The sequence below is a fragment of the Carassius auratus genome, unplaced genomic scaffold, assembly GCF_003368295.1.
Source record: "Carassius auratus strain Wakin unplaced genomic scaffold, ASM336829v1 scaf_tig00021147, whole genome shotgun sequence".
Taxonomy (NCBI): Eukaryota; Metazoa; Chordata; class Actinopteri; order Cypriniformes; family Cyprinidae; genus Carassius; species Carassius auratus.
The window spans coordinates 132,086-159,109 of record NW_020525085.1 but is presented as its reverse complement, the minus strand read 5'-3'; the positions used below and the strand labels follow the sequence as shown (position 1 = coordinate 159,109).

At 37.3% G+C, this 27,024-nt stretch overlaps 1 protein-coding gene across 1 annotated transcript in view; it reads left to right on the top strand.

Annotated features, from left to right (window-relative positions):
- Positions 1-5,130: 5,130 nt before the first annotated feature.
- LOC113076749 (F-BAR and double SH3 domains protein 2-like) overlaps positions 5,131-27,024 on the top strand; it is a 76,954-nt gene continuing 55,060 nt past the window's right edge. The window contains exons 1-3 of the mRNA XM_026249444.1: positions 5,131-5,398; positions 8,706-8,803; positions 25,617-25,662. Coding sequence (XP_026105229.1) covers positions 5,378-5,398; positions 8,706-8,803; positions 25,617-25,662 — 165 coding nt within the window. The 5' untranslated portion in view covers positions 5,131-5,377. The remainder of the gene's footprint in view (positions 5,399-8,705; positions 8,804-25,616; positions 25,663-27,024) is intronic.

The following is a 27,024-nucleotide window of genomic DNA, read 5'->3' as shown; positions in this document are numbered from 1 at the left end:
ACTTTTGTAACTACTGGGTCCTAATATGTACAGTACAGTTTATGTACTAATATGTACCTTTAAGGTACCAAAATGGACCTTTAAGGTACCAAAATGGACCCTTAAGGTACAAATGTACCTTTTTTAATGTTTTAATTTTGACATCACCTTGAAGCAGCTAAAGATTGGTTAAAAAAAATTACTTGTTTTCATGACTTTTTTTTTTTTAAATACAATAACTTTACACACAGTGCACTTTAAGATGTAAAACTTTGCAGGATGTTTTCATTCATTTAGAGCTGTGTTACATGCTGCATGAAAGGTGATTTTCAACAAACAATAACAGGGGCACTTCTGCTTCAATCTAAGTAGCAAACTCATTTAAACTTCACCCTTATACAGCTACATCAACATCTTTAAAACATGCTTGTTTAACATGTTACACAATACTGCAATTGTATGTTTAGACTTGACAGCAATTCACCTGAAAGAAAAAAACTCACCGTGGAAGACATATTTTGGTTATTGTGAACAGTATATGAGGTATTTATTGATTTTCTTGGTATTTAAACCACATGATGTACAGTTTTCTTGATATTTAAACATTTCAGACACTTCTTTTACATTTATTCGTCAATAGCTAAATTATGGATTTATTTATTTTTTTACTTAAAAAAAGTACATAATTTGTTTGATTTGTTTAAAACAAGAAAACTACAAGTCACTCATATGTTAATTTTCTTAAACTATAAACAGGTCTTGCCCTTCACAACCTGTATTTGACTGTATTTGAGTTCTGATTGACTTTGTGCAATCTAAATCCCAATTCTTTTGCAAAAACAATATTTTTTTTTTTTGTTACTTTGCATGAAAACAAAATTTGATAACGATAACAAATATTAGTTTTTTCTTCTGATTAAATTTTTTTCAGATATCACTACAATGAATATAAAACTAGTTCTAGTTTTATAAAATGTAATATTTCAAATGAAACATTTAATTCATTTTAAATTAATTTCAGTTTCAAGTTTCTAATACTTATATTTTATTCAACTTAATTTCAGTAAATGCTTTTTAATAGTTTTACTTTCAGTTTTAGTTAAGAATAACAAAACTAGCTCGACTGATTAAAGGCATGTTTAGACAGCTCTGGCTGATTTGAATAGTATTCTGGAACTGAACCAAAATTTAGTGAAAAGCCATTGTCAAATGCCAAATTCAGTTAGAGAAAAGCCATTGTCCTGATAATAACCTTCCTGACACAACTTTTCATGAACAACTTAATCAGCCTATAATCCCATAAATCCTCAAACACAGTGTCAGTTTGCAAGGTTTCCAAACAAATGCAGAGTTTGCAACTTATGAATTGAACGCAGCACGTTCTCTGGTCAAAGAGTAGATATATTTAACCATATGGTCCTTCACGTTCTATAAAACATCTTTCAGAAGGGACACAAGGTCTTTCTATTTATTCAACACCAAATGGTTCCTTGTCAGGAGTTTCAGAGACTCAAAGATGTCCAGAGATTTCAAATGAACTGTTAATTCCATTAATATTTATCACAGTCATTTATCATGGGTCATTTCCCTGAGTGACTCTCTTCGATCACAAACTCTTTAAGAGAGGTTGAGGATGATTTCCTGTTTTCAAATCTAACTTTACTTTTCTTGCTCTTGATTTTGTTTCTGAAGCTCTGTCCTGCCATGAAGTAGAGGATGGGGTCAATGCAGCTGTTGAGACTGGCCAGGGGTCGTGTGACCTTGTAGATATTATTGGAGAGTAGTAATATGCTGCAGTCGTGTTTGTCCAGGTAACGGAAGGTGTAGCATATACTGCGGTTCACATGGAAAGGCAAGAAGCACAAAATGAAAGCCAAAATCACAATAATAAAAGTCATTGAAGAGCTCATTGCTTGTGGTGTCATAGCAAACTGTTGATTGTGGTGTCATGTCACCGTTACTTTGAATTTTGAAAGTCTTTTTATAAAAGATCAGCATGCATTATCCAGCTTGTATATGCATGCGAGTGTTTCTGAACTTTGTTGTTAACTGAGTGTGTTGAGTTGTTTTTTCAAAGCTCAATGCATAAAATGAGCTTTTAAAGTTTCACTAAATGGTTGTTCTCATAGTCACACACCCCATTAAGTGCTTGCATTAATGACACAGACCAACACATCTCGATCAGTGCACTGGATAAAGCCATAAAGTAGCTGAGAACTTCCTCAGAATTTCATCCAATATTTCTTATAGATCATATCTACATCTAATGACATTTGATGTGATTTGAACAAACCTATTAGACATCCTGACCATTTGTTAAACAGATTATAAATGTTATGAATGCATAATTTACTTTATCTCTCTTTGGATTGATTTAGATTTTTTTTTTCCATTAACAATCTTTTTATAGTGCAAGCTCAATAAAGAAAAATGGTAATGCATTTTATACTGATGTTAAAGAATCATCCTTTACACATGCAAAATAAAAAGCAACTCACACAGATGCTTTCAGTGGTTCCTTCAGCAACGTAACAGTTGTGCCTCCTTTCAGTTTGCATACCTACACAGCCTGTTTATTCTGAATACAGTATATCCACTGTGGGTGTGTTTACATGCCTCGGCCTGCTCTCATAGGCCACAGTATCAGCCATTCTGGAAGCCTCACACAGTCACTTTAAAGAGATAATTCCCCAAAAATCAAAATGTGCTGAAGATGTGCTCACCCTCCAGCGAAAAAGTCCATCTCCTGTTGTCCTCTCACATCAAAATCCACCCACATATTTGTTTAGAGCCGTTTTGGCTTGTAAACAGTGCTTGATCTGTGCAGATTTCTCTGATTCAGAAAAGAAAGCAATATTATGGATTATGAATATTTTCTCTAGAAGCAATAGTGTGAAGTAAAAAAACATCTTGATGGACTTGTTTCTTACAAACGTGCAGCTTTTTGCTTCAGAAGACATTATCTGATGGGCTGGAGTGCTGTGGATTGCTTGTGGATTATTGTGATGTTTTTTTTTCTCAGCTGTTTGGACTCTTATTCTGACGGCACCCATTTACTGCAGAGGATCCATTGGTGAGCAAGTGATATGTTCCCAAGAATAAACAAACTCATCTACATCTTGGATCGCCTGAGGATGAGTACATTCTCAGCAAATTTTCATTTTTGGGTAAACTATTCCTTTAACTCATACAGTTATTGTTATCAGTGCCATATTTCCTGTAAGCAATATTATTTTAGAGTTCATGATGGCTTTACCTGCCGAGTCATTCCAGCAAACGTTTAAATCAATGTTGATTCAGATGATGAAACAAACTCATCTACTCATCTTGGATGGCCTGAATGTGAGTACATTTCAGCTGATTTTCATTTTTGGGTGAACTATTCCTTTAAAGTTCAGTAATCTATTTTTAATCAATAATACTGAGGGGAAAAAAGAAGAAAGAAAAAAAACACTATGCTTTGCATTTTAACGTTTCAGAATAGAGCCCTTGGTGAGAACCCTGCAGAGTCTGGCAAAGGAGAAAGGCATATGCTAATTATCAATAATTAACGTCCTGCTCGACAGTACAGTGCAGAGGAAATACACACAGCCTGAAAGAAACCGGAAACACATTCGTTCAGGGAACTTGAATAAAACCATAGTTTAGATGTTAACGCATGAAACCTATTGCTTGGTTTCTTAACAAACCATGCAGTCCAAATACAAGAAAATATTCTGAACACTGGCACAGTTCCAGTGCAAAAGCAAAACGCTTCAAAAGGCTTTATCAGATTTGTATGTGGTCTGTCATCTTTCCTCTGTGACTGTGTTACTATATAGGTAAGAAAAAATGTCAAGGAGTCCAATTGCTATCGTACTTGTCTCACAATACTGTAATAATTATTACCCTTAGTAAGCAGAGTTATGAACCTGGGCTATACGTGGTCAGTCTCTGCACGTACTACGATGTTTGGGAACACTTGACTGAATTTATGTTTCTCATGATTTTAAAACCCTTCAAATCTACAATCTTGAATGGAAGATTATGTATACGGTACATTTCTTAATATAAAATATTGTAGAAACGTAATTTTCTGTAAAGTTGCTTTGTAATGATTTGTATTGTAAAAAGCGCTATACAAATACACTTGAACTGAATTGAATATATATATATATATATATGAGGATGATCAGTCTACAAGTATTAGGAATACATGTGAACTACTTCAACAGAATCAAATAGATGCTTCAAAAGTGTCCCAACATGCACCTCATAAAGAACGGGCATCTAGCAAAGAAGCAGCTCAAATATAAGATAGTTTGTCACATATTTTGCTCATTATATAGCTAATTTATTATATAAAGTCATTATATAACACTTCCACTGAAGTTTCAGATTTTTCATTACTCTATCTTGTAGAAAATAGTCATAATAAAAGACTGAATGGTGATTTTGACTGTTCTTTCATTAATGTCTTCCCTTGTGACAAGTAGCCTGTTCAGACAGATTTATATTGTGAAAAAAAGTCAAAAGATCATTGTCTGTGAAACATTAATAGGAGGTTCATCATGGTATTGGAATCCATTCTGAGATCCTTAGATCTGATTATTGTTATGTAACATCCAGTGAAATGTATTTGACTGTATACGATCTATATTGCACATACACAAGAGCTTGACATATTCAAAGAAAAATCTTTGAAGGTGTATCCTCATGTTCAGACCTGCAGATTTAGCGGCTTTATATGTCAGATGTGTTATAGCCTACATTCCAGAATGGTTTGTCTAATTATTTTACGCATTTGAAATGTGTTTTTACCGAATTCTACAGTCGATAACTCATTTTGTAACTCTGTCCGAAGTACATCAAAATGTGTTATATTTTCATCCACTGGATAAAGAATCAATGGGATTGCGAAATGTACTAACATTACTATGACAAAGGCCTAGTTCATGAATAGTAATGAGCTCTATTTGCTTTTGTTGCGTTCTTGAACTGTCCAATCACGTAACTTCATTAATATTCAAATGACCCGATGACCGTTGCCCACGCACCAACGTTAGCCAATCAGGTTCGCCAAGTGAGCGAACGTCCCGTTACGTAATTAATATTCATGACTAAGCCATCCCCGTAGTAGAGTTCGTGCAGCGGGGATTGGTGTGTCCGGTCCGGGGCGCTGTTGGGCTGGATTTTACGGTTGGAGACTCATCTTTGGAGGCATATTCTTCTCTCTTTCATTACTTTCTCCCCTGATCTGCAGTGTTTGTTAAGCGTCTGCCCGACTGGACCTGTTTCATCATGGCCGTCTGAATTTGGATCCAAATCCCAGTCTGATCCCGTTTTCTCAATCATTTCTCCCGATCGCAGTGGGAATCATTTCTTTGGGATATTACTTCATTTGTGCCAATGTTCAAACATGCAGCCTCCGCCAAGAAAGGTAAGAACCCAGCGTTGGAACAACGCGTGTGTTTATTTATTTATTTTAATTTTTTAAATGTGATTTGTTACATTTTCCCTGAGTTGCAACTTTGTATCCAGCCGCGGTTTGTTTTGAAACCATGTATCAAGAGTTTTCTCGAGCGGTGCTGTTTTTCTTGTTGTTTTTCAAGCGGCAGCGGTTGTAAATAATCCCGAGATTCAGCAGGTCATTTTCTAGAGATGATAGATGAGTGTTTTAGGCTGATTTGCCCTCAGATAACGGTTAAACCCTGCAGCCATGAGAGTCGTCTTGTGTTGTGTGTTTTTACTCCGAATGGACCGAGTCACTACGCTTTTGTCAAATAGACGGATCACCAATCATTATTCTCACCCTAAAGTCTGACATTGTGTTACACATGTGTCATGATGTCATGCACACGAGGGGAAGATGCGTTTAAAATCATATATCCTGCACAAAGATGTTTTACTGTCTCCCTCAGAGGTGACAGCAGAGGTGTTGGGTTTCAAACTCATGTCCCACAGGCTGCATGGAGGAATGTGAAATTACCTCGCGAAACCGTTGTATTCCTATCATCCCGCACACATTTATGCATTTTAATCCTCAAAGCATTACATCAGAGTGTAAAATCCTTAAAGGTGACGTCTGACTCGTTGCAGTTGCTTTGTCTTGTGGAGAGAAGGGAGGTAGATAGCATGTAGCACACGTTTACCCCACAATAGCCCTGTTATTTTGGCTAAACGATGTTTTAAAATGCAAATATTTTACAAAGAAGCGTTTGCTTTGCGCTGATAATATTCCCTCCCTTTTGAATGCACAATAAAATGACGTCTAGCTCTTTCTATAGAAATGCAGGACACAGGATAGGCTACAGTATAAATCCTAGGTTAAATGTGGGATTAAAAGGTGCATGTGCTGGACAGACTGTAAATGTGTCATCAAATGTGTCTTTCAAACCAAAAATCTGATTTGATCTGTGTCTGGCATCAGTGTGGATATTTCCACAACAAAGATCTGAGGAAATGCCTGGAAAATGTGCTGGTCTGTTGATGCCCTGTTGTTTTCCCCTGACGCAAATGCTGCTGTGAATGTTTCCTCCATCTCAGAGTAATAATGCTTCACCTGTACAGCTCAAAGTGTTGATGAGAGCCGTGCAGCCGGCTGTCAAACCATGTGTTATGGTGCAGCTTGTAACATTGTGTCCTGCTGATGCTGGTAGGGTTGGATGCAGGCGTTCTGTAGTATTTTCCATCCTCCTTGCCTTTAACCTTTAGGGAGTTGATACAGAACCAATTATCTCCTCACCTGCAAGTGGAGAACTTCTGTTGTAATTAACAATTGCTCCCCAGATATTAGTCAACCTGCCCGGGCTCATTGGTCTGGTCCTGTTGTTTTTTTGTTTAGTTTTTTTGCAGCTGTGTATTAAACTTTCTTTTGTATTACGTTTGGTTCAGGTTCCAGTACCTGTTATTGAACCCAGACATTGAGGAGAATGTGTTCATCTTAAGTATTTTAAGAGCATTTAAGAAAATACTAAACTGAGAATTTACCCTCAAGCCATCCATTATGTAGGACAGATTTGGAGAAATGTGACATTCCATCACTCGCTCTGCAGTGAATGGGTGCCGTCAGAATGAGAGTCAAAACAGCTGATAAAAACATCACAATAATCCCCACCACTCCAGTCCATCAGTTCACATATTGTGCAGCAAATATCTGTGTGATAATATCATCCATTATTAAGATGTTTTTATAAGATGTTTGGACTCTCATTCTGACGGCACCCATTCACTGCAGAGGATCCATTAGTGATGCTACATTGGGAAAAAACTTGTTTACATCTTGAATGGCCTGAGGGTGAGTACATTTTTGGGTGAACTATTCCTTTAACTCATAAATGTGTTGTTATCAATGCCATATTTCCTATAATCAAGATTATTTCATGGAGTTTTGGATGGCTGCGCCACATAGTCTTTCCAGCAAGGAGTTATTTATGAGCTTAATCAGTGTATGGAAGGGTTCTTTATCATTCCACGACTTTCACATCCACATAACTCAGGATGTGAGTGGTTAAAGGTCTTAATCGAAACCATCACCTGTGTCTTTATTGTTGACCTCAAAGCATTACTGTTGGCAACTTCCTGTAGATAAACCTAAAACAGTTTTCTTTCAGGTTACTGGTATGGCACTACACTCTGCCAATTTTTTTGATGGTTCCTCTAACAAACATACCATTTCATCTTAGTGGAAAAGCATTCTTTAGATTATTAAAATGTTCTTCACATTAAGAAAATAATATGCTTCTTTTTAAAAAAAATCTGCAAAACCCTCTTTTGATACCTTTTTTATTAAGAGTGCAACAAATGAAAAGTGCAACAAAATACAGGTATTTTTGGACAGAATATTTGGTATGTGAGGATGTTGCTCTTTCATTACTGTGATATGTTCTAAAGGTGTGGCTTTAAGTTTGCTGATTAAGTTCATGAATTCTCGGTTGTTGATACGGTACAAAGTCTACAGATTGCTTTTTAACATTTTTGTGTAATGCAATAGTTTCTGATGTATTTAGATCCCATTAGATGTGGAATATTAGGATGTCATGCCAGAAAAGATATCCTATCATGCTAAATATCAAAAAAAAATTCTCATAACTCATCTGAACTGTTTTGATAAAATCATTTAATCTTATTCAGTCAACATAACATGGAAACATTTCAGACATTTTGAAGCCTTGGTTCAAAAGGTTGCAGAAATATGCAAATCTGTTTTTAATTATTAATTACTTTGGTTTTTGGTTTGCTCATCTCATAGTTTAGACTTTTGTAGAATCATATTTAATAGTCTAAATTATAAGATGAGCAGTGCTGTATTGTGTAACATAGAATAGTTTAAAGCTGAAGCGTGTTACTTTCACGCATTGAGTGTCAAAAAAAATGATGACCATTTTCAAACAGGTTTCCTGAGCATTGCTGGTCAGATTGTCCCGCCCACAAACTCACGCCATTGGTTGAGGCAATGTTTTGATTGACAGCATATCAAACTGAGTCAGGAAAAAGTTTTAACATGCATAGATATTTTTTTTATAGACGTAATCGACCATAAAACTGTGTCTGTCTGTTTTGTTCAAGTTTGATTAGTGGGAATTCTGCTCTTGTTGTTTGGAAGGACTGTGAATTTGTCATCGTGTCTTGTACAGTTGACTGGAGCTGGAAACGCAATAATGAGCTAACATGGGACATTGTGTGTGTTTGTGCACCCTGCATGTGCCATCCTCTTCCTCACCTCTAATGATGTCGTCTGCTTTCAGGTAAAAGTGACACAGGAACTGAAGAACACTCATACGGAGCAGCTCGGCCGCCTGCATCTCAAACACCAGACGGAATGTGATTTATTAGAAGATATGAGGTAAGGCTTTAAGTTAAAACACTGCCTAAAACACACACACGCATCTATAAAAACAAACGGATAAAACAGGCCGCAGAAGAAGAAAAAAAGAGTAAAAATTCTCCCCATTTTTGAAGAACGAACACAGGAGCGGGATGTGACGAAGGCATTTCCTTCGGACTTCCTGCTCACAGGCCAGTCGTTCCCACAGCTGGAAGTCATAACTGTGCTGCTTTTCTCTTTTTCCCCTGTTTTTTCTCTCCTTGTCTTCTCTTAAAAGGGATTGCGGGCTGCTTCAGAGCAGGGGGAGGGAGTCGTGTTAAAACCTCTGCGTTTGGACAGAATTTATGCACATCTTGAGCTTGTATGTGTTTGTACATGCTTACGGATGTTTAAGAAGATATTTGACTGTGGCACACCCTCACAAGGGAGCTGAAGATGAAAATTGCAGTGCAATAGTAATCTGCTTTAGAGGCTATTTTGGTGTGTGTTTGTGTAATGGAGTGAAAAGAAGTTTGTGTCCAAAAGAGATTGAGAGAGAGAGAGTCAGGATAGGTTAAACTGCATATTTTTACAACTGATTAGTTGACAGACTGCCTAAAAGACTAGTCTAATTTAAGGGTGAGAATGTCATTTAGTTTATGATAATAAAATAATAATTACTTTTAAACTGGTTTTCTAAACACCTCTCCCATTTGCATTTGATTTTTTTTTTTATTGCAAATTATTAAAAAAAAACGTTTGCTTGCTGTATTTTCCAAAATATCCATAAAGTCAAATTTTTAATAATTTTAAACATGTTGCAACTTAAAAATGACTTATATACTTGTATTCAAGGTGCTTCACTCTGTTATACTGTATAGCTTTGCCCTTATTTATAACATACAGTAGAAGGGCCCGATTCTTGGTCTGATTCTTAAATTCAGTAATCTGTATGTCATACCTTCTGCTTGGAGAAAGGACAAACTTTATTGCATGTAAATTCTGCCAGCATCTAGCTTTGCGTCCTTGCAGAGAACCGCTTGCTGCACACTTTAAAGGATAAGTTCACTTCCAGAGTAAAGAAGAAAAAATGGAAAAGAATCCTGGAACGTATTCCTCAAAAACCCTCATTTCTTTTTGACTAAAGACAGATCCTGGATGTCATGGGAGTGAGTAAATGATCAGGAAATTTTTATTTTGGAAGTGCACTTATCCTTTAATAGCTTTATGCCTCATAGCCAAAGACCTTCAGCTGGTGTTTCTGCTGTCCCCGACTTCAGGCAGAAAAAAAAAGACAAAAAATAGTGAGACATGAAAGTCAGTCATGCAGTGAATCAGCTAACCATCTGGAATCCTGCTGAATGTGCAGATCCCTGGCTTCTGCTAGCGATGATGCTACGCACTACATCAATAACCTTAATCAGGCTAGACGCCGTATTTAAAGGTGACGCTTGTAGTTATTTATGGCGTGAAAATGCTCGTTTTTAATGTGCAGAAACAACTGCCACTGAAACATTGATCTGTTTTATTTTATTTATTTATTTTAGGCCTGTCAACTTTGTCTCATCTAATTTTGAATCACTCTTTGCCTGAATAATAGTCAAGGATGGAAAGGAAGGTTGAAATGCGTGAAAACCCCTTTGGAAACACTTTTTTATTTTTTATTTTTTTTATAATATAATTATGACTATTAATCATTTCGTTATGATTTTTCGCCATTTTGTCTGATTGTGCATGTACCGGCAGCACACAGCACCTGCTACCACTGAATTACTTTATATTTGTCCCATATTGTCATTAATACACATACTGACTTCAACTAGGACCACTAAATAAATGGACTGTTATTGTTATGTAAGTATGAGGGATAGATTATTTAGTATACAGGACATTTCAAGAGTGATTAGAAAATATTTATTTTCATGCATTTTAAATGTTTAAAAATGTGGAAACCACTCATTGCGTCACATCTCCTGACTGCTTTATTATTTGTAAAATAGGGGCTTTATTGAGTGTGTACATGGTTATAAGTATAACAGTTTATAGTTCATTAATTTAGGGAAATGAACAAGTGTCTCAGCCCTCAAGGGACTATTTGGCCAACCAGATTATTCCTTCTTAAAAAGCAAAATGTGACATTGTAGGGCATGTCCAGTTGGGAAGAGGAGGCTTTGGCCTTACGGCAAGTAAGCCAACTTGGCGTAAGGCCTCAACATCAGAAAGGAGGAAAATGGTGGTCGAGGAGGTTCGTCGTCAGGAGGAGACGGAAAGAAGCGCAAAGGCTGTCTCTCTTGTCAGACAGGGACAATGGATGAGGTGGGAAGGTCTGGAGAGGAGAAAGCTTAGCTGGAGGGAGCTCTGGGAAATGGAGGCAAGCAACATCAGCTTCATCATCAGAGCCACCTATGATGTGCTCCCATCTCCAAAAAACCTCAACCAGTGGTATGGCGAGGACCCTACTTGTGCCCTCTGCCCAACTCCAGCAACTCTTAAGCACATCTTGGCCGGTTGTAAGACCTGCCTCACACAAGGTCGTTATACCTGGAGACACAACCAGGTCCTCAAGAGTCTGGCAGCAGCTCTTGAGAGCCAGAGGAATACCACTAACTCCCTGCCCCTGAGAGCGATCGATTCCATCACGGCCCCAACCTTCATCCGAGAGGGGCAGAAAAAGCCCAAACATCCCCCTACCAAAACAGAAGCTGGACAGCTAGCCATGGCCCGGGACTGGAAGATGCTAGTTGATATTGGCCAGCAACTAATCTTTCCACCTGAGATTGCAGTCACCACCCTCAGACCAGACTTGGTTCTCTGGTCCCCTTCATTGAAGACTGTTTATATCATAGAGCTTACAGTCCCATGGGAGAATTCAACGGATGAGGCCTATGAGCGCAAGAAACTGCGCTATATAGAACTGGCAGCAGACGCTCAACAACGAGGGTGGAAAGCGAAAGTCTATCCGGTTGAAGTGGGATGCAGAGGTTTTGTGGCTTCTTCTACCATCAGACTGCTGAAAGACCTTGGCATCCATGGACAGGCTCTGCGACAGACAATTAAATCAGTCTCTGAAGCGGCCGAAAGAAGCAGCCAGTGGATATGGATTAAAAGGAAGGACCCTTGTTGGGCTCAAAGAGCATCAACATGACCCACTCACTAATCCCCCCCACTCTATAACCCACTTGAGAACCCAGGTCACAACCCTCCATGAAGAGGGTGAACAAGGTATGCGGTCAGCTCTAGGCTTGACTCAGGGAAGAGGACGCCTCCTGCCTTGCATAGTCCCGTGGGCTGCGCCATTTAAACAACTAGGCAATTTTCATGATTGGGCATGGGACACAAGCTCAGGTTTGATCACCCTGTTGCTGGCCACCTTTGATGAGGGTGTTTAGTATTGAAAGGCCGAAACACCCCATGATTCAAAGGCATACTACTGATGATGTGTCCCAAATTTACATCTTTCCCATATCTGAGGTACAGCTCCCACGCCACTCTTAACATCAAGGCAAACCTCATGTGCATACCATCCATTGGCACAATGGACAGTTTAACATCACGTCCCGTGTTTTTTTTGATTCATAGTGTAAAAAACATCACCTTTAAAGCACATGCTGATTGATGGACCAGCATTACTCAACATTACTCACTACCGTCCAGCAACACTACATTCATTGAAGGTAAAATACTAGAAAAAACAGGAAAATTTCTAACGGTTCCCAACCCTAGATGTAAACTTGGAATTATGAGAAAAAAGTCAGATGTTTGCCACAAACATAGTTGCAATTACCTTTTTTTATTTTTTATTCTGTGGCAGAAACGGACTTAAATTTTCAATGCTGACTTTTCAATGAATTTAAAGGAGTAGAGTGTACTTTCATATAAATCTCATTGAGATTAAAAGTTCATCAAACATAGAGTTAGTCAAATTAGACTAAATTTACAGTAACATTTACCAGTGTTCTGCAAATTGAATGGTCATGGTTTAAATTGAGTCATTTCAATAGGAACGTGCACAGTTGGGAATTTCGCTTGAGGGTGGAAGATTTCCCCACGCAGATTTTGCATCGGACTCAAGTTGATTATCAAGTTGAATTTGTATTGACAATTGATTTGTTCTTTAGATTTGAGCTGTTTGTTTAGGGCCTTTCGCAAAAACTTATTTATGGTACTGGGAAATAGTTTGTGCAAAATAGTCCCAGTACTTTAGCATAGTTCTGGATTATTACAGATGCCAAAAGCTGATTTTGTTGCAACAAGAAATCTCATGGTGTCATATTATACTGAGTGATTTTAAAATTGACTTTTACTTTTACGGACTTCGCTTCTTTTTGCTCTGTCATTGTGAAATACATTCATAGATCTGGTCTCTGTGCTCTGTTCTTTGATTCTCCGTCTGACAGTTGCTGACAAACACGTATGCAAACAGTCTCAAGGTGGTCTAGAGGGATAAATCGACGTCTCAGCCAGGAGTCAAAGAGCCCCATTGATTGACCGGCTCTTGTGAGTTTGATCTTCCTGTTTACCGCCTCTGAGCGTAATCTCTCCAGGACGAGAGGACGGCTGTGTGAGCAGATGTGTTATTACCCTAAAACTCCAACACAGTCACACTCGCACTGTGTCAGATATATTTGGCAGCGGTGAGTTCATGGTGTATTTTGGGTAGTGTTGCTGACTCTTCCAGACCAGAACGCTGGAGTCAGTAGTAACTCCAAACATGAAGCGCTCTGCTGTAGTCGGTGTTGTTCTTTTCCTCCTGTTGCTCACCTATTCGCAAATGCGCAGATGCTGACATCAGCACTTGTGTTACTTGACCTGTGTTAACTGATTTAGGGACCTTCCTTTTCAGTTCAACCTTTGCATAGACCGCCCCCTTAGTCACTGTTGCTACATTCAACAACCAATGGAGCTCTAATGCAGGGAAAAAGACATTGCCGACAGACAAAACAGAGCAGGTTACTTTAGGTATGAAACAAAGTGTCAGCTTTCAAAGTTGTCTTTTTTTAAAGAAATTTAGACCATTATGTGGCTCTTTAATGTGTGGTGAGAGATCGCTGTAGCGCCTCATTTCAAGTGGCACATGAACCAATCATCTCATCCTCTTTACTAGTTAAAGCATGAATTAGGGCTGGACAATATATCAAACGATATGATAATGTGCATCTCATCAGTAAAGCCGGTTCCCTGATTAGCGTGATCCATGATCCCCATCACCTATAAGTCTATAAGTATAAGTCTAGAATTGTTTGCCTTATGGGCAAAAATCAAGGTCTGATTGTTTAGAAAAGAAAAAGGAAGGGAGTTTCTTTATTTTTTTCCCCCTCTCTGTAATAAGAATTATTTAATTGCATGCATGCATGTATGTATGTATTTCCTATATAAAAAAATAAAGGCAAAAAGCTCCAGGTTTGCTGTGATTGTTTGTAAGGCTGCACCGTTGGGCCAAAACAAATTGTTGTGATTTTTATATACATAAATATGACCAAATAATAATAATAATAATAATAATAATAATAATAGCATTAACAATAATAATCATGATTCTATTTATTGTATATCGGCATATTCTCTAAAAAAAAAAAATATTACAGAATTTTATCATACAGTATTGTAGTTTGACTTTATTGAATTTTCCTTCTCAAGAAGATGTTTAGTGCGTGTTGCATTTTCAAATGTATGTATGAAAACACTGGATCATGAGCGGCTCGTGTGTAAAAGAACACAGTGAAGTGCGTCACTCTTAAACAAACACCGCTTTTATTTATTAAAATACATCTTAATCTTTGTGATCTGAAAATTGTACAAAGCAATAGCGCAATTTTGGTTTTATTTTGCTTAATCGTGCAGCCCAAAAAACAGCACGCCTCTCTTCTTCACATAACTTGAGGAATCATTCATATCTGCAGAACAAATGGTGTGGGACGAATTATTTGCCCAGGGCAGCAGTTGAGCGACTATCTATATCAGAGATGTCCTGATACTGCCGTCAGGAAGACATGGGAGGGAGCTGAGGGATTGTGGGAAATAGCTGAGGAATCCTGTGTGATATTAAAGAGTTGAAAAGAGTTGTTGTTTCAGAAACTGATAGATGGAGCAGATGAAAAAGCAGAAAAAAGCAAAGTAGACGAGAAGAAATAGTTGCTTTGAGGGAGCCGCCTTGTCCTGTTTGTGTACGAGAGACGTAATGAGTTCCATCAAGACTCTTCTGGCTAAAGCTGTGCAATTAATAGAAATACAGTTCCCATTTCAGACTCCAACGATTATGAAACCCTGTGCCCCGTTCCGCCCCACTTTCCAGCGGTTCGCTTTCGATCCTCCTTAAAAACCTTTTAGCTTAAGTTACTTGCCTAAGCAGTCAGATACTTGTTAAAATATGTCAAAATGCAGCGCTTGGTGATTATTATGTACGGAAACCCTTCTTGGTTATGTCTTAAGTGAATGCAAATGTGAGGAAGAAAATAAAATGCATCCACCGCGCTGCTCTTAAAGTGACAGTAGCCTATATTTCTGCTGCTGACTGTGTGCTTCGTATTAATCAAACAACAAAAGACAAAGAGAAAATCCCTCAATGCTCTTGACTGAAGGACTTTTGTAGCTTTAATAAGTTCTTACTATACTGCTTATTTTACATTTGATTATAACATTTCTGTACTAGGCTTTTAACTGAATACTTTAGACTTGCATAAAAACACAAATCACTCTGTTTCATTTGTATCTTTTTTCTTAGAATTATTTTTCAATCATGTTTGAAGACTTCAAGTAACCCTACTGGCATCTAAAATGTAGATGTCAGCAACCTCATTTACAGAAAACATATATTTGATATATGTCACTATATTTAAATGAATCTTTCAATTGTATAAAGTTTTGGTCATGTGGCCCACTTATAATCATATTAAATAATCGTGCTTACAATATTGACCAATATGATTCTCAGCCCTAATTCTGACTGGATCTGTTTCTCTTTTGCACTTTCTGATATAGGAACAATTTTTCCTTTGAATTCCAGTAAAAATAGCTAGATTGTGACATTAGAATTTGGTCGTTGAAAGGCTGATGTTTGCTCTTGTTATGTTGAGTTGTCCCAAGGTTTTCTGAGTCAGATCTGACCTGAGCATTAACTTTGTTTTCCAAATGCACAGAAATCCTGCTCTCCATCATTCTTTAATGAATGAGCTTTTCTTACAACCATCGTCACACACACAAGCCCACATCTCTCAAAGGCTTTAATGAAATTGAGCCTGCCTCCCGAATCTCAAGGCTAATTTGATCAGAGAGGTATTTCATGAAAAGCCTTTTCATTCTTTCAACAGCGTTCTCAAACACCGAAACGCATCTGCTCAGCCTCAACCTGTGCCACATGTAGACCGTAAATGATACGTAGTGTGAACAATTCAGTTCGGTCTAGATAGACATGAGATTAAAGTGAAAGTTTTGGATATGTGCAAATGTTGTTCCAAACCTGTATGACTTACTTTCATCTGCAGAACACTAAAGAAGATTGAATAATGACTTGATGTTTTTCTGTCCTTCCTTTCAGTTAACGTCAATGGAGTCCACCGTTTTTTTGGGCCCCATTGGATTTCATTGTAAGGACAAAAGTAGTTGAAACTATTTTCTATGTTTGCTTTTTCTATTCTGGCGTGAACTATATTATTAATCTGAGGGAAATGTCTGTTATGGTCGGTTCCTCACACAAACTGATTATATGAATTTCTAAAACGTATATAGTACACAGTTTGCACTTCAGGATTCAGTAAAATGATCAAAGGTGTCAGAAATCTTTGGCAACGTTCTGATCTCTTAAATATTAAGCAGCACAGTTGTTTTCAACAAAATGGTTCTCGAGCAGCAAATCAGCATGTTAGAACGATTTCTGAAGATCATGTGACACTGAAGACTGGAGGAATGATAATGCAAAAGTAAAGTAAAAATGTCTTATATTTTTTCTGTTTCCTCTCATAAAGCTATAGTGCTATAATTTTAGTCATTCAAATCCCTAAAGGTTGTTTGTGAGAAGGAGTAATAGTGACTCTTGCCTTAACTAGCACCATGAATCTGTATTCTAGCACTCTCCGTGATGTCTTTAGAGCACTAGAACAATAGGAGCGTGAGGCCCAGACATGCCTTCTATCCTGGAGATGATCTGGAGGGCCGTGTGTGTGTGTGTGTGTGCTTTCTATTGTGAGCTTTTAGTGTGGAAAAAAGCACATGCCTGTGATCTGGGAAGGAAAACAGCACAAATTCCTGGAGATTTCAGACTGTGCTGTGAGGATGGAGGCTTTACAACTTGAGGCAAGCAAAACGGATTCGGATGTGAAAAGTGAGCCAGTGTGTGATGTTATAGAGCATGATGGGGGGGTTTCTGAAAGGGAGAAAGGAATTTGAGGAGGCATGTGAGAGCAGGAGGTGCTGATAAAGGAAGGAGGAGAACTGTAATGCTCGTCTCCCTGGAGTTCACATTCTCTCATGCTCACTTTAACACAAAGTCATGTTCTCCCACACAAACACAGTGTTCATAAGCAAATACAACCATACAGGTTTATGAATTCTTAAAGAGAGCAAGCGAGCCTAATGCTTCAAAGTGGAATGCTTTGTACCGGCTCCAGAAAGTCACGAAAACATGTGCATGTCACATTTAAAACCAAAATAAAGTTTTGCATTAGGAAAATGTAGCCAATTTTCAAAGAAATACTGTAATGCATCAGACATTTTAACCTCTTTATTTGAATCTCAACTGATGTTTTTCAGATTATGTTTACTGTAATGCTGTAGTTTTCAATTAAATTATCCATTGCATATAAATATTTTACAATATAAGTAACATTTCTTGAGTTTTAGGTAAAGTGTCATGAAAGTAATATCACAATGTACACTGCCCTTCAGAAGTATAGGGTCAATAAGGTTATTAAATACTTATGTTCAGCAAGAATTGATCAAAAATGACTGTAAAGACGTTGATAATATTACAAAAGTTTTCGGTTTCAAATAAATTGTGTACCTTTCCACAAAAATATGAAGCAGCACAACTCTTTTCAACATTGATAATAATGAGAAATGTTTTTCTAAGCAGCAAATCATATAAATCAGCATATCAGAATGATTTCTGAAGGATCATGTGACATTGAAGACTGGAGTAATGATGCAGAAAATTAATCTTAGCATCACAGGTATAATTTACATTTTAAAATGTATTCAAATCCAAAACTGATACTTTGAATTGTAAATACATTTCAAAATTTTACTGTTTTACTGCATTGTTGATAAAAAAATGCAACCTTAGTGAGCAGAAGAGACAAAAACATTAACATCTTGCAGACACTAAACTTTAAAAAAATTGCAATATTCCTCATAATAGGCTTCAGCTACAGAGGATATCACATCAGACACACACACACACACACACATGCATTGCTCTCACATCCAAACAAGCACTAATTGGAAAAGCTGGAAGTGAAATACAAGGCCTTGACCTCTCCGACCTCTTCCTCCCCTCTCACCAATAGCTCAGACGCCTCTGACACTCTTAATTAGATCGAAAACGCTCCTCCTAATGCCCATCGATTCATTTGTCTTTCGCTCGATCTCATCTCTGAGTCTCTCCATCTCTTTGTTGTACTTGGTTTCTTATTCTGAGGATTTAACTCTTCCGCTCTCTTGTTCTTGTCAAGTCAAACATCACTATTACTGGTTCTCATGCTTGGGGTTAGTGACTTTAACCCTTTAACCTTGAGTATTAAAGTACTGTTCCTCAAATAATGTTTCTTCACTTGCTAGATGATAAAAAATAAGATTGAAGGAGGGACTCAAGCGCCTTCGTATTTAAGGACCAGACTTTCTCTTTTGGCTTAAGACAGTAAAAAAAAATATATTTGCACACAAAAATTTTTTATGTAGATAGTTAAGGTATTTTTTTATATTAGGCTGTAAAAATAGTTCACATTATCTTTCTTAGAAACAAAAACCACGTCATCTAAGGTTTACTGACCTCTGGATTAGTTTTATCTGTTTATAACTGAACACACACACACACACACCCCACTCTCCCATCTGTATGTGTATTACTGTGTTTATGACTGTTCTTTTTAGGAAGTAATCAGTCATTTAACATTTAGTATACACAGATTTGTATAAACAACTCCCATCATGCAACATGTTTTTTATGTACAGTGTCTTTTGGATCGTTCAGTCATGCTTAAAGGAATAGTTCACTCACTCAAAAAAGAACATTTGTGTCCTCCCCCAAAGGGAGACACTTAATTGAAACAGTTTTGGGGAAATGTAGCATTACATCACTTGCTCACCAGTAGATCCTCTGCAGTGAATGGGTGCCGTCAGAATGAGAGTCCAAACAGCTGATAAAAACCTCACAATAATCCACAAGTAATCCACACCACTCAAGTCCAGCAGTTAATATCTTGTGAAGTGAAAAGCTGCGTGTTTGTAAGAAATGAATCCATCACTTTAAAGAGTTGCTTCTGGCCAAAATACCAGTCCATAATAACAATCTCCTGTTGTCTCTCACTTCAAAATCCACCCAACATATACGTTTATTAGACTGTTTTGGCTTGTAAATGGTCTGTGTGTATTTCTGTCCTGATTCAGACGAGTGGCGAAAGCAATATAAGACAGAGGACTTGTTTAAATGATGGATTTGTTTCTTACAAACACTAATCTTTTAGCCTTTGGCTTGTAACGTCTGCCTATAAGATAAATGACATTGGCTGGGTCTGTGTGCGTTTGTAGTTTTGTGGGAGATTCCTGGGTTTACAGCTTGACTCTAGGCCCTCAAATTCCTCCGGTCTGCTTCGTGTGTTTCCGCACTAAACAATCTCTGCAGAAAGTGCCATTCTGCCCACCACAGTTCTGCTCTCAGTAAACACAATGTGTCTAAATGCTTCAAGTCCACTTGAAGTATTACCAAATATTTTTCATTTTGTGAATGTGTTCTGAATGTGTTGTTGTGGGACTAGTTAGGCCTACATGTTTATGACTCCTAAGCGATTGAGGTGTTCTGTTGTTGGATGTAATAATGAACATAGCAGAGGTCATTTACTCCTGACATCTGAGCCGCTGAAGACGCAGTGGATCACATTTGTTTCCAGCATACATAAATGCGTTTATGTTCATACAAATCATTCGTGATCCAGCTTCACATACAGAAGAAGTGAATATAAGGTTTTTGCAAATCACCTTTCCTAATAATATGCTAATTAGTAAGTTTCTCGATGAATGCGGGTAGAGTAAACCGTCCCCCAGAGAGCAGCTCAGAAGAGAGGGGGCGGGGTCAGCAGAGCTCATTAACATTTAAAGGAATATACTACAAAATGGTTTGCTCTGAAAAGAGCTGTTTTTTACACTACCACTGAGAAAATGTAACAAACTATCTTACAGACTTTTCTTTAAGACCCTTAAGAATCATATTAACTTGTGGAAAATGGGCATCTGATGAGCCCTTTAATACTTGATTTGTTGGGGGTTAGTTGAAATGAATAGCAGTAATAGCAATGCTTGCAAGAGGAATCGTTATGATTGCTTCCAAGATATAATGATTGAATTAGCACATAACATTCAAGTTCTAATTGCAGTCATTGCTGTATTGATTTAATAATTTAAGTGGCATTCAATCCGGAATGACAGGGTTTCCAAGGACACTGCTGGGTTTTTCCCAGCTGTAGACAGACAGACCTGTTGGTCCCAGAGCAAGAGCCATCATTAGGCTTCCACGGCTCCTCAGGCTGAGATACTGCTCTGTAATTAGTCACTCTGAGGCTTGCTGTAATTATTGATTTAGACTCATATCTTTCCCTATTTCCTCTTCCACTGGATGTCTCCTTTTCTGTTCGGGTTCTCTTTGTTTCCATGTATGTGTATGTTCGGAATGCAATACTACATACTTTATTTTTTTTAAATGTGATGCCGTTATTTAGCAAAAATGATAATTAAGCATGTTATCTAAAAGAAACATTTGCTGAATTTAACAAGCTACATATTTGAGGTCTAGTATAGTATATTGGTTCAAGAGTAATATTGTGAAATATTATTACAATTTAAAATAACTGCTTTCTATTTGAATACATTTACAAATGTAGTTTATTCCTGTAATCAAAGATGAATTTTCAGTGTCTTCAGTTTCACATGATCCTTCAGAAATCATTCTAATACGCTGATTTGCTGCTCAAGAACCATTTCTGTCTATTATCAATGTTGAAAATAGTTAATATTTTGTGCAAAAACCTTTTATACCTTTTTTTTTATTATTCTCAGGAGTACAAAAGAACAACATTTATTTGAAATATTATGTAACATTTTAACCGCTTTGTCACTTTAAATTTAAAGGATCCTAGTTGAATAAAAGTATTAGTTTATTTAAAAAATATCTTATAGACCCCAAACTCTTGAACGTTTGACAGCGTAGCTCACAGTGGAGACATAGTAGTAGACGTGACCTCAGGCCAAGTGTCCTCTGACCCTAACTGTGCTGTTTCCTATGTAGGTCAGTCGTGGCAAAGATTTTAACATCTGGAGTTCACATGCTTCACTGTCTGAATGCAGCCTCTTCTTGTGGATCGTACTTCCTGTCTAGTAGCAACCAGTCCTCACCACACACACTGAGTCTGTTAAACCTTTGACACTGTATGCCACCTTCTGTTACCACTCCACACCTGTGGTCATCCTGTGCAAAGTCTAGAAAAAGACTTGAGTTATTCAGCTCAAAGTAGTCTGTGTGCGTGCGTGTGTGTACGTACGTGTGTGTGTGTGTGCGTGTGTGTATATGGGGAAGTCATGGCCTAGTGGTTAGAGAGTTTGACTCCTAACTCTAGGGTTGTGGGTTCGAGTCTTGGGCCGGCAATACCACGACTTAGGTCCCCTTGAGCAAGGCACTGAACCCCCAACTTCTCCCTGTGCGCCGCAGCATAAATGATGCCCACTGCTCCGGGTGTGTGTTCACAGTGTGTGTGTGTGTGTTCACTGCTCTGTGTGTGTGCACTTTGGATGGGTTAAATGCAGAGCACGAATTCTGAGTATGGGTCACCATTCTTGGCTGTATGACACTATATATAGTAATGTTTATGTAAATATATTTATGGAAACATTTACGGTATGTAAATATAGTATTATTACCATTCTATTCATAAGTGGGTTTCACATTTCCATCCATTCAGACCTGTCTGCTTGCAGTGCCCTGCTGTGAGATTAACCTAATGTTAACTAACTAATGTTAATTAACACTATTCACACCAAACGTGATGGAAAAAAAATAAAATAGCACGTTGCTTTTTTTTTTAAAGATGAATTTCCCCCTTAATATGAAAGGAGTCGATTATAATTCAGCTTCTAAAATTTGTGGCAAAAATGAATGCGCGATATACAGGCATTCAGTCAGACGGTGTGTGTGTGTGGTGAGGGTTATGATACAGCAGGAAAAAACAAATTTGTTGACTTGACTTTTGCAACAGAAAGTTGTTGTAGCAGTCAGAGGATTTGTTGTAACACCTGCTCTTGTCTGCTTGCATTTCTGTCTGTCACTGTCTGTGTCCGTGTGATCTGATGCAATTTCCATTTATAGATGCCACTTGACATTGTGTTGATATTGTCAGGCTATATGCATCCCCTTTTTGCAGGCAACAGCACTGACACAATCTTACTACATTAAAAAATTTAAAATAAATGAACTAATGGCATAATAGATTGGCTTGTATCCTTGTTCAAGGAAAAGATTGTTGCTATACTGTAACTCGAGGTCACCCTGTCCATGCTCTTATGAAACCAGTGACACTTTAATTAGCAGCAGGTTCACTTCATCCTATAGAGCTGTGGTCTGCAACTTTTTCGGCATGATGTGCCATTTTAAATTTTCCTGGTTAACCACTGCCCCCCCCCCCCTTTATGCATTCTTTATTTAAACTGTACAGACACATTTTAATATGATACATAAAAAAATAATAGGCCTATTCCATTAATCACTAATCACTAATAGTAATCACTCATCATTACTGAATTTTACTACATTATATTTATCAGCAAGGAGGGGGGTAAAATTGCTGTTTTTTTTTTTTTAAAGTAACTAAACTCAAATTCATTGTTTGTAGAGAGATACATTCGCAGACAATTTTCACGTCTCTCTTAAAATGACTATATTTGAGAGAAAAAAATTCGAGTAGTTTGCATCACTGGATATAGCTGTTGGTCATTTAGCATTTCAATAGTTAAAAGTTAACTAATATTAAATTATCTCTCTCTTTAGAGCTAAACGGATGCTTCATGCTCTGCTTCTTTGAACAGTAAACCCCGCCTACTTTTATATGATTGGCCATCTCAGTCATTTTGACATTGATGATCGATGTTAGACTGCTGAGTCAGAATTGCCTAGCAGCGATCGCACACACATCAGTAGACTAGCGCAATTGTATAATATGACAAAAACATGCACTTGTCCTTCCTTTTTAAATGCAGCTAAACCGATGATGTACATGCATAATGGCATTTTAATGTTTAATAAAAATATTGAAACGTTTTAGAGCATGCATAATTTGATATACATTTTAAAAAGTCTTTCTAATCTTCTAATAGCTCTAATAACTTAAGTTTACATGCACATTAGGGATAAAAGATCATTACAAACAAAATCTATTCTTAAAGACAGAAAATAAGAGTTTATACATTTCTCTGACCGCTTGGGGGACTTTTCCGGTGGTTTTTCACATGCATTCTGGAAATTTTTAGGGAGTGAGTGTGTCAGTGGATTGATTTTGACACTGGGACAGCTCTAGAAATCTTCACCTCCCTGGGCAGTGCACTTAATACTGGACAAGGGAGCTGACTGACGCTCCCTGGCTACCCGCCTACTATATATTAGGAAACAGTGCTATTTCGTATGCGGCCACAGTTTATTAGCACATCTAAATCCTAGTATAAGGTCTCATTTGTAAACATAAGTAAATGCATTAACTAATGTGTACTTGCATTAATGTAAGTTTATAATGTTAATGTTAGTTAATAATGTTCATGAGTGCATTAACTAATGTTAACAGATTCATTGTTAGTTCATGTAGTTAACAAATGAAATCTTAGTGTAAAGTATCACCAGCTTTTTTAGTCATTGCATTTCTAGGTGTGATTAAATTTATTTTATTTATTTAGTTTGTATTGTAAATTTACAACATTGTTATTCATTGTTATTTAAAAAGTGTCACCTTTTGCATTTTTCTTATGTTTTGTGCATTTTACAATTTTTCTTATATTAATTTTAAATGTCTTTTATGTAGGTTTTTTGTTGATTGTACAACTTTTCTTGTCGAGAAGATAGCCTTGCTGCTGAAATGGTGTTTCACTATCACACCCACAATATTAACACTTTGCAGTAAGATCCCATTAGTTTAAGTTAACTAATATTACCCAAAAATGAGCAATACATTTGTTACAGTATTTTTTTCCCCTTTGTTCATGTTATTTAATAAACATACAAAACTTTCCGCTGTTGGTTCACATAAGCTCAGGCCCATTAATAATACATTAGTGCATTTTGGAAATAACGTTAACTAACAATAATAAATGCTTTAGAAGTATTTGTCATTGTTAGATCATGTAACTAATATTATTAACTTATGTTAACAAATGGATTCTTAGTATAAAGTGTTACCAAAATAATAAAATAAATTAGCCTGTTGTTTTTGCTTTAAAAATATTTGGGCAGCATTATGCAAATATTTCAACATCGTGATGTAGAGATGTGGGGGTGTGTTTGAATGAGATGTTTTAGGGGGCGTGGCAGAGTCTTAACTTTGATAAAGAATATCTCTTTGGATTTGAGACTTTAGTCTTGTAACACTCCAAAGTGAAAGGAAAAATTGTAATTGCATCATATGACCAACCCCCCTTTAAAACTGGAATTTCGCATGACTATTAACATTTTGCATAGTATGTGAACACGCAGTGTAAATGTGCAGCAGATAAAGACGTCTTTAAAGAAACCTTTTCAGTAGCCGTGAACTGGGATGAAAGGCCTTAGGTGTGTTCACTGGCCCACAGACCCTTGGAAAGTGAAAAGCGATGAGCAAGCATGTGTGACATACCACACGAAACCTCTTCCCCCATAAACTGTTGGCGCTATGTAAGCCTATGTGAGCCTGTTTTGATAGGAATCTGGGTCCGGGCCACAGACGTGTCCTGTAGTTAACTTTCCTGTGTATTTGGAAGTATTTCTGCAGGAAACTCCTGTCTTGCATAAAAGCAATGTCACAGAGTCCACAAACACACTAATCCCATAAACCTGAACCACGACCCATATGATAGGACAGAGCCTGTTACCACGTTCCTTCATGATTTTTAAAACACGTGTCATGAGTTCAGCTGATTTGAAATTAAAATCAGAGGGTGCAGCTAAGGGATGAGATTATGGGAAAAGGAATTGGAGTCAGCAGAGGGAGGAAAAGCAAAACAAGTCGTCTAGTCTCAGGCTGTACTCATTTGTGATGCTGCGAATGGAGATGAATGCTCTCAAACCATCAGCTGTCTGGATGCCTCCTGCCCTCTGGCTCGAAAACCAAAGCGGTCATACAAGGAAGAATGTTAAAAACACCGTCTCCACGGCCAACTCACAGGATGATGTGTGATGGAGATGAATGATTCTTGCAGCTCAGAGAGTTTGAACTTTGAAAAAAATCACAACTGTTAATCTTGTGATCTTGCGTTATGATTTAAATTCAGCATGAAACCAAAACCGACCAAGTTTACATGATTCATGCATATTTCTAGTCTTATTGTGAATGTTATTCAAATCTGCACTGGAAAAAAAAATTATGTAGCATTTACTTTGAAACAATTTTCACTTACAATTTTTTCTTTCTAATTGCAGAACTTACAGCCAGAAAAAGGCCACACTGGAGAGAGATTACGCACAGGTGAGATTACGGTTTTTCTGTTTCTTGATGTTGGTGATGATGATGATGTCTGAGGGTTCGTGCGTGTTAAATCTTCTCACTAAAGTCTACTCTAAAGTGTTGATTACAGCCCTGTTGCTTTGATTCATATCACGCTGCAGCCGTGCAAACATTCAGTGCTCTTTTGGGAACCATCAAAACAACAGCAAATCCATCGCATACCCTGGTTTATTGCAATAATAGGATCACTGGAAATCTGGTTCTTCTGGCATAATATTAAGGAACCTCTTGTTCGATAACCAGGCAGTACTGAAAAGCCACTGTCTTTTGCTTTTCAGAGAAGTAAGAATCTGTCAACAGATGATTGATTTCAGCGAATCACTGTAAACCTGATTGAGTTGTGCAGACATTGTGCCAGAAGTCCAAGTGTTTCAAACTTCTGTCGCTTTTGAATATTGGAAAGTATGCAAAGATCTCATGCCAAGTTAAGCTTAGCATAGATAAAGTATGAATTCTGTTTAAAAAAGAAAAAGATAATAATGAATGCACCCTTTGGTTGACTAGATCGATTCAGTGAGATTCTGTCTTGTAGTTTGCAGTGTGTTTTATAGAAATGATTTCTGGTTTATCATTAGTTGGCGAATTATGACCAAGCATATTGTCTTGCTGATTAAGTATGTTTCGTGTGCTTGTTTGATTGCACGATACAGCAAAGGTTTGTAAACGTGCATCACATTGAGGCATGGCATAGGTCATAGATTGGTTCACAGGTGATCAGTCCTTGAGTTTATTACCAGGTTTAAGGTCTCTTCATATTTCATAAGCACACTTTTTTGTATTTATCATGCATTTTGACATTAGGCATCATGCCGGCAGATTTTAGTGCTAAAATAATATTTTTTTTTATTATTGCACTGGTAATATCTTGTCAAGAAGATATGTATTTAGCTATCTCCAGATACTGTTTGAAGTGCATTGCATTTGAAGCTGAAGCATTCAAATGCAAAAGAAAAAGAAATAGCATCTTAAGAAAATGTGTTTGCTCTTTGTCGACCTCTGGATGTCCTGCTATGTGAAGTTTACTCGATGTGGTCAACTAAAAGTCAAGTTTTCGAAATTGTTCACATGTCGTTTTGGTGTTTTTAAAATGATTAAAGACCAACCATGTGCAAATTCATCAGTCAACACCATTTGAGTTAAAGTGGAGCGGGTCTGTGCTGCTTTGATTGAGTGGAGGCGGGGACTACTTTGCATATTCATGTATCCACATAAGGGTGTAGTTTTATTAAAGCCATTTTAAGGCAAAAAAAAAAAATAATAATAATAATAATACTCAGGAAAAATGTCATTTTGGTTATGAAAACTTTAAAGGGATAGTTCATC